This window comes from Ictalurus punctatus, chromosome 2 (genome assembly GCF_001660625.3).
Source record: "Ictalurus punctatus breed USDA103 chromosome 2, Coco_2.0, whole genome shotgun sequence".
In the NCBI taxonomy this organism is placed as follows: domain Eukaryota; kingdom Metazoa; phylum Chordata; class Actinopteri; order Siluriformes; family Ictaluridae; genus Ictalurus; species Ictalurus punctatus.
Window position 1 is genome coordinate 20243987 of NC_030417.2, and position 15243 is coordinate 20259229.

A 15243-nucleotide genomic window follows, 5' to 3' on the forward strand; every position below is an offset into this window, starting at 1 on the left:
AATGTATTAACATTTATTTTTTCAAAGAGCACTTCTCAAAGTAGCCCTAAACTGAAAAATCTTGAAATTATTTAATTTTATCTTTGATATAGATGCTAAATAAGATACACCATTATCTTATACCCTGTTAAAAAAAGAAAAAGAAAATACAATTATTACTCAGGGTTTTTTTTTTTTTTTTTTTTTTTTTTTTTTTTTTAAATAAAACTGTCAGAAAGCATTTATTTTTCTTAAAGTAGCCCTAACCTCTACTTAAAAAAATATATATAAAATGACATTTAAATAGCTGAACTTCTCTTAGATGCTGATTTGAATGTTTGGGTCAAATTTAGTAACAAATTTGTAAAAAATAAAAATAAAAAATCTAACTATTACTATTATTTATTTGCTTGTTTGTTTGTTTATTTTGTTAAATTCATATTGCAAAACTCACACTGCGCGCTCCATTGTCGGTCCTCACACATGAACTGACCCTGTTTAATTGCCTATGCGCTAAAACTCCAACTCGAATCTGATTGGCTGCTCCTTCCCTGACAATCTAGCCTGTAAACCCCGCCCCCCGAGATACCAAATATGGTGCGAGGTGCCTTTTCCTGTCACTACAATCCCGGACCGCTGGCAGGCTCTCTTCTCCTGGTGTTGAGCCGGTGTGTGTGTGTGTGCGCGTGGTTGTGTGGGTGTGTGTGCGCGTGTGTGCGCGTGTGTGTGAGAGAGTGTGTGAGAGAGTGTGTGAGAGAGTGTGTGTAGTATGAGTGTGTGAGTGTGCGCCGGTGTGTTAGAGCGCGGTAAACGCGCGCGGCAGCGACATGACCAGAGTCTCGCGAGCGTGTCCGGTCAATCATGGAGCTTTTTAAGGCGCTGTTTTGGATTTTATTGCTGAAGCGAGTAAATGAGTGTGTGTCTGAGGAAGGTAGGATATTTATTTATTTCTCTCTCTCTCTCTCTCTCTCTCTCTCTCTCTCTCTCTCTCTCTCTCTCTCTCCGTGTGTGTGTGTGAAGTTTATACCGGTGCTGTGGAGGCTTGGAGGTGTGTGTGTGTGCTTCATGAAGCGGCACGCGACATTTTCAGTTTTCATTTTATAATTGTTCATGCTTTCTTGCACTTAGAAATCCCCAGGTGCTCATTGTTGTGTTTATTTTAATTATTATTTTAATGTGACTTTCTTTCTCATCCTCTTGTGTGTCCTCATCCTGATCGCTGCACGTGTGTGTACCACCCACATGTCTACGTGTGTGTGTGTGTGTGTCACAGGTGAACTCAGCATCCCACACAAGCCAGGCTGGCTTTATAATGCATTATTTTTGTGAGTTATGATAAAGATTGGAGTGAGTGTGAATGTGTCACCTGCTGTCAGGTTTCCGCTCTGGTTCAGGTTCAGGTTCTGGTTCAGGTTCAGGTTCAGGTGAGACCAGAGTCACAATCTGTGTTGTGGCATAGAGCTAGTAACTGTGGTGGCAATTTCACACTCAGTGCTGGCTCACACACACACTCTCACACTCTTGTTTGTACATGGAGTTAAAGGGACATTTATTCTCTCTCTCTCTCTCTCTCTCTCTCTCTCTCTCTCACACACACACACATGCACACACTCACACAAAGCAGTGGTCCTAATGATGTTACTTGAGGGTCTCATATCAGTGACAAGCATTTATTTATTTATTTATTTATTTATTTATTTAAATAAACAATTATTTTCCTTGAAGGTCACATCCCAGTGATGAGCATTTGAAAAAAATGAAGAAACTTAAAAAAATAAACCCAATACTTAATAATAATAATAATAATAATAATAATAATAATAATAAAATTATTTATGCCATGTCATACCATTCCTGAATATTAAATATATGAACTCGCATGGTTAAATTGGCATGCGTGCACACACCCCCCCACACACACACATTTTCATATAATAAATTGCTACAAATCCACACATCATGTCATTATGCATGTTCTCATAACGAAATAATAATCCTAACACACATAAACACACACAGTCTAATTAAAGGACACAAAGACCCTTGTTTCTCTCTGTCACTCACACACACTCACACACACACACACGTCCTGAGGGTTAAAATACAAAATACTAGAGTGCAGTAATGAGGAGTTTGACCCCGGTGATGATCAGGAGTTTAATAATGGTGTGTGTTATTTCTGTTCTTTGCTTTGAGTGACAGCGTTGTGTTAATGAATGTTGTGACATCAATTAATCGCAGTGAAAGCAGTGTGTGTTCTGAATGACTGACATGAGCACCCTGAAAACACACACACACACACACACACACACCGGTGGGCGGTCATCGTCCCTCATGCGGTTAATCAGCTAGCTGGAGTCTTTCTCTCACTGTCTTATTCTTCGCTCCTCAGCGCTAACTCACCTTGGCATCTCATCTGGGGCTCGTTTACGCCTTCACTGCTCATCACTCGCGCACACTCGTGCACATTCGCATCAGCAGCATGCACATTACAGACAGCATTTCTCCGAATTCTTCAGTTCCTCAATGCTGAGGTTCAGTTCTACACTGTTCCTGTTCAGCCTGCTGGATTCGTCTCTGAGCTGCCAGAAGTGGAATTCTGATTGGTCAGAAGGATGTTGATTAATTTTCTATAACAGCTGCAAATCACAGGTTTATATTAATGTGTAAAAATCACACACACAAAAAAATCGTAGATGTGGAAGTTTTTTGTAAGGAGATGTTTATGTAACATTTATGGAAGGAGTCTCTAGTGTTAGGGTTAGAGTTTACGCGCTTTTGCGGTTTCAGTGTAACAAAAAAACGACAAGCTTCTGCGTTTCTGTGTCTTATTAACCTGACTGTTTATAGCTGCTATAACACAAGTGACAATGGGAGCTGTGTGAGCGACAGTGAGCGAGAGTGAGAGAGAGGTGTGTTTTTCAGCCACAGTTGGATCATGTCGCTGTTCTTGACAATTCTGCTGTGTCTGCAGAAATTTCTTAGCCGTGTGTGTGTGTGTCTGCGTGTGTGTCTGTGTACACTACATAGACAACGTGAATAAGAACATTACCGTAATCGCTGCTAGTCTTTTAAACTGCTGATGACATAACTGCTTGCACATGATTTTAGATTTTTTTTTTTTCTGTAATGGAGGGCGTTAATTAAAATGACGTGAGCTGTTTTGCTAAACACGCATTTCTTTAACTGCACATATAATTTATCTGTGTTTTAAAGATCCCATAAGACTCGTGTACAGTAGAGTACAGCTTGCTGAAACTTTGTTTTATTTTTATTTTAAATCTACTCAGGAGGTTTTACTTTTGTGTCAGCGTTAATGTATGAAGTGTGTTTGCAGGGAAAAACACACATCCTGACACTGTTTAAGCCAAGAAATCAGAGAAATGGCAAGTTTGGGGGAAAAAAAGAAGGAAAATTAATAAAATGCTCAAACTGAAGTTAAACTTTCAGAGCAGAACCACCTGAGGATGTCCTCGTGGGTGTGGCCTAATATTCGAATGAGTACACTTGATTAACATACATCTGTGTAAGTCTCTGCCTACTGTGCCACTCAAGCAACTAAAGAATCGGAGTTGTTAGTTACGCAGTCACTATGCTCGCTAGGCTAGTCCCCACCCGCTAGGCTAGTCCCCACCCGCTAGGCTAGTCCCCACCCGCTAGGCTAGTCCCCACCCGCTAGGCTAGTCTCCATTCACTAAGCTAGCCTCTACTCTAGGCTAGGCTCCACCCGCTAGGCTAGTCTCCACCCGCTAGGCTAGCCTCCACTCACTAAGCTAGCCTCCACTTGCTAGGCTAGTCCCACTCGTTAGGCTAGTCTCCACTCGCTAGGTTAGCTTCCATAGTGGGTTGTACTCCAAGTTGGCGACTTGAGTCCAAATGTAGCGTCAGTGTTTACGTGAGGAAAGTTCCTGGTATTCAGAGTCGGGTCACGCAGCTGCTAAGTGTATTTTCTGAGGTCCACGTTCAGATTATTAAAAACACCTGCGTGTAGGGCGCACGGTGGCTTAGTGTTTAGCATGTTCACCTCACACCTCCAGGGTTGGGGGTTTGATTCCCGCTCTGGCCCCGTGTGTGCGGAGTTTGCATGTTCTCCCCGTTCTCCCGTGCTGCGGAGGTTTCCTCCGGGTACTCCGGTTTTCTCCCCCAGTCCAAAGACATGCATGGTAGGCTGATTGGCGTGTCCAAAGTGTCCGTAGTGTATGAATGGATGTGTGAGTGTGTATGTGATTGTGCCCTGTGATGGATTGGCTCCCTGTCCAGGGTGTACGCCGCCTTGTGCCCCATGCTTCCTGGGGGCCTGGGATACCCTGGTAAGGCCTGGGATACGCTCCAGGTTCCCCCGTGACCATGAAGAAGGATAAGCGGTATTGAAGATGGACCTGCGTGTAGTTCACAACTCCATGGTTACCGGATTGTTCTTCGTCCAAGCAGAAAGATATTTACCGCTTTTAAAGAAAAACACTCCCCTTTTAAACATGGAAAAAAGGTCAGGGATAGAAAATGCGTACTGAAGGACTTAAAGCTTTAAAACTGAAAAATATGCGCTTTAAAGCGCTTTAGATTTAAAACTAAAAAATATGCACAAGAAACATACGCTTACGTTCAGGGTCAGAGTCGAGCGTAACTGAGACACACCTCTATTTCAGACAAACTCCATCCCCACGTGGGTAACTCTCGTGTAACTACTGAAGTCTGTAGCTATGTCTGTGTGCTGAATACTGATGCGTGTGATTTTGGTATTAAGTCCTCACCACTTAATGAAGTATTTAGGATTACAGCAAGCCTGCCAAGGAGACTCCGTGGGAAAAGACAGCAGTAGATGGAATGATATCCACATGTACTGTACTCAAGGTCTTGTCCTGCTCTGTGCTACATAACTCTCTCCAGATTCCGGGATCGGTAACAAGTCCAGGTGAAATCATTCTAAGTGTGTTTTTCATGTCTGGCAGGTTTTACTGCACCGCCATACATCAACCAAGCCACATCTTACAGAGTCTATGAACTTTGTATGTTTAATTTCCAGTTCCGTCCTCGCCCGGTCTTTTACTGCACATTCACGATGCCCCGATTTGCCTAAAAGCATCGAGGCCATGTCATATTAATAACAATCTACTGACGCAGGAGTGTAATGCAGTGGTGTGTGTGTGTGTGTGTGTGTGTGTGTGTGTGTTTTTCCCAGAATCTGTGTGTTAAGAGCCAGGCAGGTTCACCAGCACCGAGAATGATGAATATTTGAGTCGACCCGAGAGTTTTAAACATCCTGCTAATGGAGAGAAAACCCATTTAACATCTGCAGCTCCAGATCCGTGTGTGTAATAGAATATGTAACAGACTGGTGCAAATTTCTGTTACAGCGTTCGCTTGAGCAAGAATTAAATTTGCGTTGTGCGAGTTCTACATTTCTTCCGATGTGATAAATTGGTGATGCACTGTAATCTAATAGGAAGTGAAGGCAAAGAGGCTCCATGTTGCAAATGAAATACTCACATTTTATAACTGCATCTTATATAAAGTGGCCCGACTTTTCATTTTAATATCGACAGTTCAGAAAAGTTGACAAATCAGTTGCGTTTTGAAATGCTTTATCTGCATTTCATATTTGTAAATTTATTAAAGAATGTCGCCTTAAAGTAGTTTCACGATGTACCTGGTGCTGGTTCTCTGTCAAAAATCGATGTTTTAAAGTTTTTGATATAGTGGCGAAAATTAGATTCAGTGAATGTTTTACTGAAACCACGAAACGTTTGATGACAATCGCGACGTAGTCTATCGTAATAATGTATCAGTGTCGTGACAGTGACACAGTGAAGCAGAACATTAACTCGTTGAAGCGGGACAGGGAAGCATATTGGTGATGCGGGGAGGCATATTGGTGATGCGGTGAGGCATGTTGGTGATGCGGTGAGGCATATTGGTGACGCGGTGAAGCATATTGGTGACGTGGTGAAGCATATTGGTGATGCGGTGAGGCATATTGGTGATGCGGTGAGGCATGTTGGTGATGCAGTGAGGCATGTTGGTGATGTGGTGAAGCATATTGGTGATGCGGTGAGGCATGTTGGTGATGCGGTGAGGCATGTTGGTGATGCAGTGAAGCATATTGGTGATGTGGTGAAGTATCTTGGTGATGCGGTGAAGCATCTTGGTGACACGGGGTTGGAGCATATTGGTGATGCAGTGAAATGGGACGTTGAAGCATATTGGTGACATGGTGAAACGGGATGGTGAAGCATATTGGTGACGCGGTGAAGTGTGACAGTGAAGTATTTTGGTGAAGCGGAAAGGTGAAGCATATTGGTGAAGCATTTTGGGGAAGCGGGACGGTGATGCAGTGAAGCAGGATGGTGACGTGGTGAAGCGGAAAGGTGACACTGAAGCATATCGCTTACACTTTGAAGCGGAACGGTGATGTGGTGAAGCGGAACAGCGGAATCAGCATATTGATTACACTGTGAAGCGGAACGGTGACGCAGTGAAGCGAAACGTTGACATGATAAAGCAAAACGGTGACACAGTAAAGCGGAACGGTGACACAAGCATATCGCTTACACTGTGGAGCGGAACGGTGACATGGTGAAGCGGAGGGTGACACGATGAAGTGGAACGGTGACGTGATTAAGCGGAATGGTGATGTGGTAAAGTGGAACGGTGACACTGAAGCATATTGCTTACACTGTGAAGCGGAACGGTGACACTGAAGCATATTGCTTACACTGTGAAGCGGAACGGTGATGTGGTGAAGCGGAATGGTGACACTGAAGCATATTGCTTACACTGTGAAGCGGAATGGTGATGTGGTGAAGCGGAACGGTGACACTGAAGCATATTGCTTACACTGTGAAGCGGAATGGTGATGTGGTGAAGCGGAATGGTGACACAGTGAAACGTATTAGTGACGTAGTCAAGCGAAAGGTTGACATGATAAAGCGAAATGGTGACACAGTGAAGCAGAACGGTGACACTGAAGCATATTGCTTACACTGTGAAGCGGAACGGTGGCACTGAAGCATATTGCTTACACTGAAGCGGAATGGTGATGTGGTGAAGTGGAACGGTAACACTGAAGCATATTGATTACATTGTGAAGCGGAACAGTGATGTGGTGAAGCGGAACGGTGACACTGAAGCATATTGCTTAAACCGTGAAGTGGTATGGTGACGCAGCGAAGCACATCAGTGACGCACCGAAACAGAACAATAACACAGTGAAGCGGCACAGTGACGTAGTGAAACATATTGGTGACCCGGTGAAGCGGAAGGTTGCATCAGAAAATGCACTGAAACAGTGACTTGAAACACATTATACTGAAACGGTGTATATAAATAGTGAAAGAGGGAAATGTAACAGTTGTAACAGTGTAGTGTAACAGTATAGTTTAACATTGTAACAGAGTGTAGTGTAACAGAGTGTAGTTTAACAGTATAGTTTAACAGTGTAGTGTAACAGTATAGTTTAACACTGACTGTTTACATGGACAGCAGTAATCTAATTATTGACCTTACTCTGAGTAAGATAAAAATGTTAAGGTGTTTACATGAGTTGCTTTTAGGATACTCCTGTCATGTTCCTGTTTTACATGTTATAGAACATAATTAGATTAACAGCACATGTCATTACGTCACCGCGCCACGCCGTCCGACGTCCCTCCAGAATTTCACGTATCAACATACAGTTCGTCTTTGTTATGGTACCGTATACAGTTTTGGGTGTTTTTATTTAATTTTTTTTACGAACGCTTTAAGTGCAGTTAATTATTTGTCATGCTATAAGTGCAAATAGACGACTGCTTGAAGCCGTGGGCTGCGTCTCAAACCGCGTACTTACCGTCTATATAGTAGCCGAGATACATGTATTTTTCCCCACTACAGGCCTATAGTAGGCAAGTATGCGGTTTGGGGCGTAGCCAAACTCTCTTGTTCGCCGTAAAACTGCCGTGTGTGATCGTGTCGTGTTGCAAAATGCGGTGAAAACTCTCACACGGCGTTCATAATGTGATTAAGGTGTTTACACGTCTGTAATACACGTCCATAATGCGACTAAAACAGGTATATTCCACACGTCTTAATTAGATTAAGGTAAGTAAAAATTGCTGTTTACATGGTAGTTTCTAAATCGAAGTATGGTCTTAATCGGGTTAAGAGTGGATTGTTGTTGTCCATGTAAACGCAGCTAGTGTACCAGTATAGTTTAACAGTGTAACAGTGTAGTGTAACAGTATAGTTTAACAGTATAATTTAACATTGTAACAGTGTAGTGTAACAGTATAATTTAACAAAGTAGTGTAACAGTATAGTTTAAGAGTAACAGTGTAGTTTAACAGTGTAGTTTAACAGTGTAGTTTAACAGTGTAGTGTAACAGTATAGTTTAAGTGTAACAGTGTAGTGTAACAGTATAGTTTAACAGTATAATTTAACAAAGTAGTGTAACAGTATAGTTTAAGAGTAACAGTGTAGTTTAACAGTGTAGTTTAACAGTGTAGTGTAACAGTGTAGTGTAACAGTATAGTTTAACATTGTAACAGAGTGTAGTGTAACAGAGTGTAGTGTAACAGTGTAACAGTGTAGTGTAACAGTATAGTTTAACAGTGTAGTGTGGCTGTGGTTCAGGTGGTAGAGCGGGTTGTCCAATAATCGTAGGGTTGGCGGTTCGATTCCCAGACCACGTGACTCCACATACCGTAGTGTCCTTGGGCAAGACACTGAACCCCAAGTTGCTCCCAATGGCAAGTTTGTGCCTTGCATGGCAGCTCTGCTACCACTGGTGTGTGAGTGTGTGTGTGAATGGGTGAATGAGAAACAGTGTGAAAGCTCTTTGGATAAAAGCTCTATATAAGTGCGCCATTTACATTTAATGTAACAGTATAGTTTAACAGTGTAGTGTAACAGTATAGTTTAACAGTGTAGTGTAACAGTGTAGTGTAACAGTATAGTTTAACAATGTAGTGTAACAGTATAGTTTAACAGTGTAGTGTAACAGTATAGTGTAACAGTATAGTTTAACAGTGTAGTGTAACAGTATAGTTTAACAGTGTAGTGTAACAGTATAGTGTAACAGTATAGTGTAACAGTGTAGTGTAACAGTATAGTTTAACAGTGTAGTGTAACAGTATAGTGTAACAGTGTAGTGTAACAGTGTAGTGTAACAGTATAGTTTAACAGTGTAGTGTAACAGTATAGTTTAACAGTGTAGTGTAACAGTATAGTTTAACAGTGTAGTGTAACAGTATAGTTTAACAGTGTAGTGTAACAGTATAGTTTAACAGTGTAGTGTAACAGTGTAGTGTAACAGTATAGTTTAACAGTGTAGTGTAACAGTATAGTTTAACAGTGTAACAGTGTATTTTAACAGTGTAGTGTAACAGTATAGTTTAACAGTGTAGTGTAACAGTATAGTTTAACAGTGTAGTGTAACAGTATAGTTTAACAGTGTAGTGTAACAGTATAGTTTAACAGTGTAACAGTGTATTTTAACAGTGTAGTGTAACAGTATAGTTTAACAGTGTAGTGCAACAGTAGTTTAACAGAGTAACAGTGTAGTTTAACAGTGTAACATTGTAGTGTAACAGTATAGTTTAACAGAGTAACAGTGTAGTGTAACAGTATAGTTTAACAGAGTAACAGTGTAGTTTAACAGTGTAGTTTTACAGTGTAGTTTAACAGAGTAACAGTGTAGTGTAACAGTATAGTTTAACAGAGTAACAGTGTAGTTTAACAGTGTAGTTTAAGTGTAGTGTAACAGAGTAACAGTGTAGTGTAACAGTGTAGTGTAACAGAGTAACAGTGTAGTGTAACAGTATAGTTTAACAGAGTAACAGTGTAGTTTAACAGTGTAGTTTAACAGAGTAACAGTGTAGTGTAACAGTATAGTTTAACAGAGTAACAGTGTAGTTTAACAGTGTAGTTTAACAGAGTAACAGTGTAGTGTAACAGTATAGTTTAACAGAGTAACAGTGTAGTTTAACAGTGTAGTTTAACAGAGTAACAGTGTAGTGTAACAGTATAGTTTAACAGAGTAACAGTGTAGTTTAACAGTGTAGTTTAACAGAGTAACAGTGTAGTGTAACAGTATAGTTTAACAGAGTAACAGTGTAGTTTAACAGTGTAGTTTAACAGTGTAGTTTAACAGAGTAACAGTGTAGTGTAACAGTATAGTTTAACAGAGTAACAGTGTAGTTTAACAGTGTAGTTTAACAGTGTAGTTTAACAGTGTAGTTTAACAGAGTAACAGTGTAGTTTAACAGTGTAGTTTAACAGAGTAACAGTGTAGTTTAACAGTGTAGTTTAACAGTGTAACAGTGTAGTATAACAGTGATACTGCAGTACTCATTTTCATCACTCCGCATGCCTTCACAAAGGATTTTTGGACCCCCCCCCCCGATATTGCATTTCCGACAATACTACACAGAGATGTTGTAACTCGTAATTGTATAATGTACAAATCAATCCAGTGTTTATTTTAGATAGTCAAGCTGAATGTTTAGGATCTTGGCGGTGTGTCCGGGGAGTTTACTAAATCTAATCACTCGTTCCATGTTGCTGTCTCCAGAGCCTTCACAAACGAACTTGACTAGGAAGTGAACAGTTGCTTGTGTAAATGCAAGATTAGTGTTCATGAAAATATCTTTTAAACCTAGAGGACCCTGTTTAAGAAAAATAGAGGAAACCTTGCACCTTGAAATAAAGTTTTGTGATGTTATTATCTACAATAATCCTCTTATCAGTATGGCATTACATGTTTGAGTTCAGTGAAAAATTGTACATATTGATCCCACACCAGGCTTTACGCTGTGCTGGTGTTTTATTTAATAAAATAAAAGCTCTTTCTTCTGTGGGTTCATGTATCCCGTCAGTGTGCCAGCACCTCGGCTCTGGTCCGCTCTGGTGATGCCCTCTGGTGCCCATGTTCCATCTAAAACCCCATTAATCTTCTGAGGAGATATTTGACCTTTCAGACTCATTAAGACGGTGAACCTCACACGTGCCCGATTGCATGATATTGAACCCCGCTGACACACCGCTCGCACCTCAACCACGTTATCGCCGTGACAACAGGAGGGATGTTCCTCTGACTTGGCTGCTTTGACCGGTGACCTGGAAAATTGCCCGACATTTTAAAGTGCAGTTTCTCAGCGATGAATAAATACATAAATTGTAGGTTTAGGCTCGATCGCTTTACTGCCCCCTGCTGAGTTCAGCCGTATGTCTTTGTGGTGTGTGTGTGTGCGTGTATGAAGATTTATACTTCTGCGCTAACTGCATTCATGTGTGATCCCTCATTTAACAAGCTTCAAATAAGATGTTAAAGTCATGAATCCACTCTTAAGTCACCAACTGGGTTTAATTAATTAGTGAAATTACTTGTGGTTGGGTTTACAGGGTGTTTATATTTTTGCTCCTTATGCTATCACTGCCATTGTTGCAGTTTTGGGTAGAACTTTGGGTGGAAACATCTCGTAATGAGCTCTAAAAGCATGCTATATATATATATATATATATATATATATATATATATATATATATATATATATATATATATATATATATATATATATATTTTCATATATATTTTCATATATATATATTTTCATATATATATATATATATATATATATATATATATATTCATATATATATATATATATTTTCATATATATATATATATATTCAAATATGTATATATATATATATATATATATATATATATATATATATTCAAATACATACATACATATACATATACACATATATATGTATATGTGTATGTGTGTATATATATATATATATATATATATATATATATATATATATATATATATATATGTGTGTGTGTGTGTGTGTGTATGTGTATGTATGTATGTATGTATATGTATTTGATTAACCTATTTTAATGTTTTGTTCACCAGATTTTTATTCAGCTTCCGTCCAAGAAAACCACAGTGGATAGAAACAAAGCTAACAATAAAACAGCACAAATAACAGATGTATTACTTCATACCACTACAATATAGCAGGAAAAATAATTTCATCTATGTGCGTGTGCGTGTGTGTGTGTGTGTGTGCATATTTGACCATATTTGGTAGAATACTGTCAGTGTTCTGACTCAGCTCATTCTAATGGTGTTAATTAAGATGCAGTGTGAACACATGGCTTGTTATTCATGTCCATAAAGTAACCACAGGAGCTCCTTAATCTGCGACCTGCCACCACTGCCTGCCAAAATCCATTCCCAAACTCATTTCACCCAAAATTTAATTTCTCATAGCAGGCAGGACACAGAGACGGATTCAGATAAGTTACAAATAAAGCGCTTATAATTCCTATAACAGCACCCCCCCACCCCCCCCAAGTGTTTTATTCCCCTTTTACTATAGCTAATTTGCAAAAGATTACCATTTTGAAATAACATCACGTCATACCTTAAAAAATTCCCTATCAACAATCTTGGCATTTTGATGAGAAACTGCGAAGAAGTGTAATTTCCTCTGTCCTGATGATGCTTTACACTGGAGACTCCTTCCATAAATGTTAAGTAAGCTTCTGTTTACAGAAAATTTCACCATATCAACGATTTTTTTCGTGTATTAATGTGGCACGTCTGCTGTATCATTCAAGTCCCTATGAACGAGGTGTTGCTATAGAAACGGTAACGTTTTAGAACGAGCGCGTTAATATAAACCTGCGATTTTAATCAACACCATCTGAGCAATCAGAGCTGATATCAGTGTGTAGATGTTTTTATGTGGGTAATTTAAAGCAGGTAGTTATAGTTTGTTTAAGATTTTTGTACTGATTGAGTGTAAATACACTTTACGCTGGCAATTTGCTTATATTTGTTATATTTGACTTGAACGTTGGAATTTTTGGTTTAGTCTTCTTTCTCTTTAAAAAAAAAAAATATATATATATATATATATATATATATATATATATATATATATATATATATATATATATATATATATATATATATATATATATATATATATATATATACACGTGTATATATATATATACATATATATATATATATATATATATATATATATATATATATATATATATATATATATATATATACACACACATATATATATATATATATATATATATATATATACACACACATATATATATATATATATATATATATATATGTGTGTGTATATATATATATATATATATATATATATATATATATATATATATGTGTGTGTATATGTGTATATATATATATATATATATATATATATATATATATATATATATATATATATATATATATATATACTGTATTTCCATGAATCATGCAGGTTTTTTATAATAGGTCCATACCAGGGCTCTAGGTGCTCATCTATAATGACTAAAGAATGTCCTGCCCTGAATCTAAATATCATGAGCATTTACATTTATTCATTTAGCAGACGCTTTTATCCAAAGTGACTTGCAAATGAGGAAATACAAGCAAAGCGATATATCAAGCGGAGAACAACACAAGTAGTGCTACCATACAAGATCTTTTAATTGAGTTCTAGAGAAGCAAAGTGCGCAGAGTAGAGGTGTAACAGCCAGAGTAATTTTTATTTATTTATTTATTTCAAAATAATGTGGGGTTGGCATTTTAGGGGTTAGTTATGTGTTCACGGAAGAGGTGGGTTTTTAGCTGTTTTTTGAAGATGGTGAGAGATTCTGTGGTCCGGATTGAGGTTGGAATCATTCCACCACTGAGGGACAGATAGTGTGAAGGTTCTGGAAAGAGACATTGAGCTACGTTGAGTAGGCACGACTAAGTGTTGGTCGCTAATCGATTGTAGAACATCCCAATTCCATCATAAAAGATGCACCTGGGAAAGCAAGATCTCCAGTGATTGGTGGAGAATCCCTCAGATGGTTCGTCCTTTGCTCAAAATCAGCGTCATGCTTGCTGTATCTTCCTCTGCTCATTTCCTGACTGATCTTGGAACAACTCTTGCTGACCTCAGACACGCTGCTGCTGCTGCTGCTCTGAATCCCGGAACAGACCGTGCGGCATCCAGAGGGCTTGATCAGCTCCGAGAAAGCAAAGGCGCACTGATAGATCTTGAAGAATAAACCTCGATGCAGCCTCAGAGTTCCACGGTTCATCGGGCGATCAGAATGAATTAACGAGCGTCTGTGGCCTTGATGAATAAATAGTGAGCTTTGATCTGAATATTAGATGGCAAAATGCTGATGCTGCAAAAAGGTACTGCAATGATTAATGGAAAGTCTTGCTTCCTTGCGGTCATTCTTCCTTCGAGTTTACTGACGAACAGATTTTCACATTCCTCCATGGAACTGTAATCCCGTGCCATCCCCCAGTCGTCCTGTTCCATACTGTTTCCTCTCTGATTGTTTATTTGCTCATCACGAGGCCGATAACGGATCAGCATTAATCCGTTTAAAGCCTCATTTAATAAAACCCCGTTGAGAATGAATTTGACTGATTATTCAGACTGGCTGCTAAATGGCTCCCTTCCACACGATCCTTATTTCCATGTTACAATCTTACAGCACCAGGTCCGATAGCGGAGAGTCGATGAGCAGGATGAGAACGTCGAGTTGACTGCTGAGACGTGGTAAAGACAAAGGTCACGTCCCACCCCGAACGGTTTCTCGGTCGATCCTTCATTCTCCGTATCCTCGGTGCTCGATATGCTCGATAGCTCATCTCTGTACCAAACCTTCCTGACCTTGTCTCCTGCCCAAGGTTGACGTTCATCTTCCACCGTAACGACTTCCTCCAAAGTGTGCTATCGATTTCATCCTTTTTGTTAAGGTAAAAGGTCACCAAAGGTCACGACGAGGTGCTCCTATCAATCACAATGTCTTAGGAGTTCAGCTCTGGGGAATTAAGAATGCTGAAAGCCAATCAAGTACATTTGCATTATTATCTGGAGGGTCTTTATTCATTTTATGGGCCATCTTATTGAACTGCAAGTGAAGCAGAATCAGATCCGAGCTCAGGGTTGAGTGCTTCTGGCGCAAGAGACTCAAACTGCGATTTAAACCAGACAACACGGCTGAGAAAAAGTCCCCAAGTATGTTTTATTTTTTTATAGATAACCGCAGCCCAGTGAAGCACCACTTGTTCTTGTTGTCTTTAGAGCTTAGTTTCTTCTCTGTTCTTTGTGTGCAGGGGTTGATATTGATTTTCCATAAAACAAACACTTTGGGCTAACAAGTGAACCCCAGTTTGTCAATCTGGACCCTTTTCTTTCTTCAGTGCATATTTATGGACAAAGCT

At 39.3% G+C, this 15243-nt stretch overlaps 1 protein-coding gene across 1 annotated transcript in view; it reads left to right on the top strand.

Moving 5' to 3' along the window:
• The first annotated feature begins 558 nt into the window (after window positions 1–558).
• LOC108273957 (ephrin type-A receptor 7) overlaps window positions 559–15243 on the top strand; it is a 129001-nt gene continuing 114316 nt past the window's right edge. The window contains exon 1 of the mRNA XM_017483672.3: window positions 559–910. Within this exon, the coding sequence (XP_017339161.1) occupies window positions 841–910 (70 nt within the window). The 5' untranslated portion in view covers window positions 559–840. The remainder of the gene's footprint in view (window positions 911–15243) is intronic.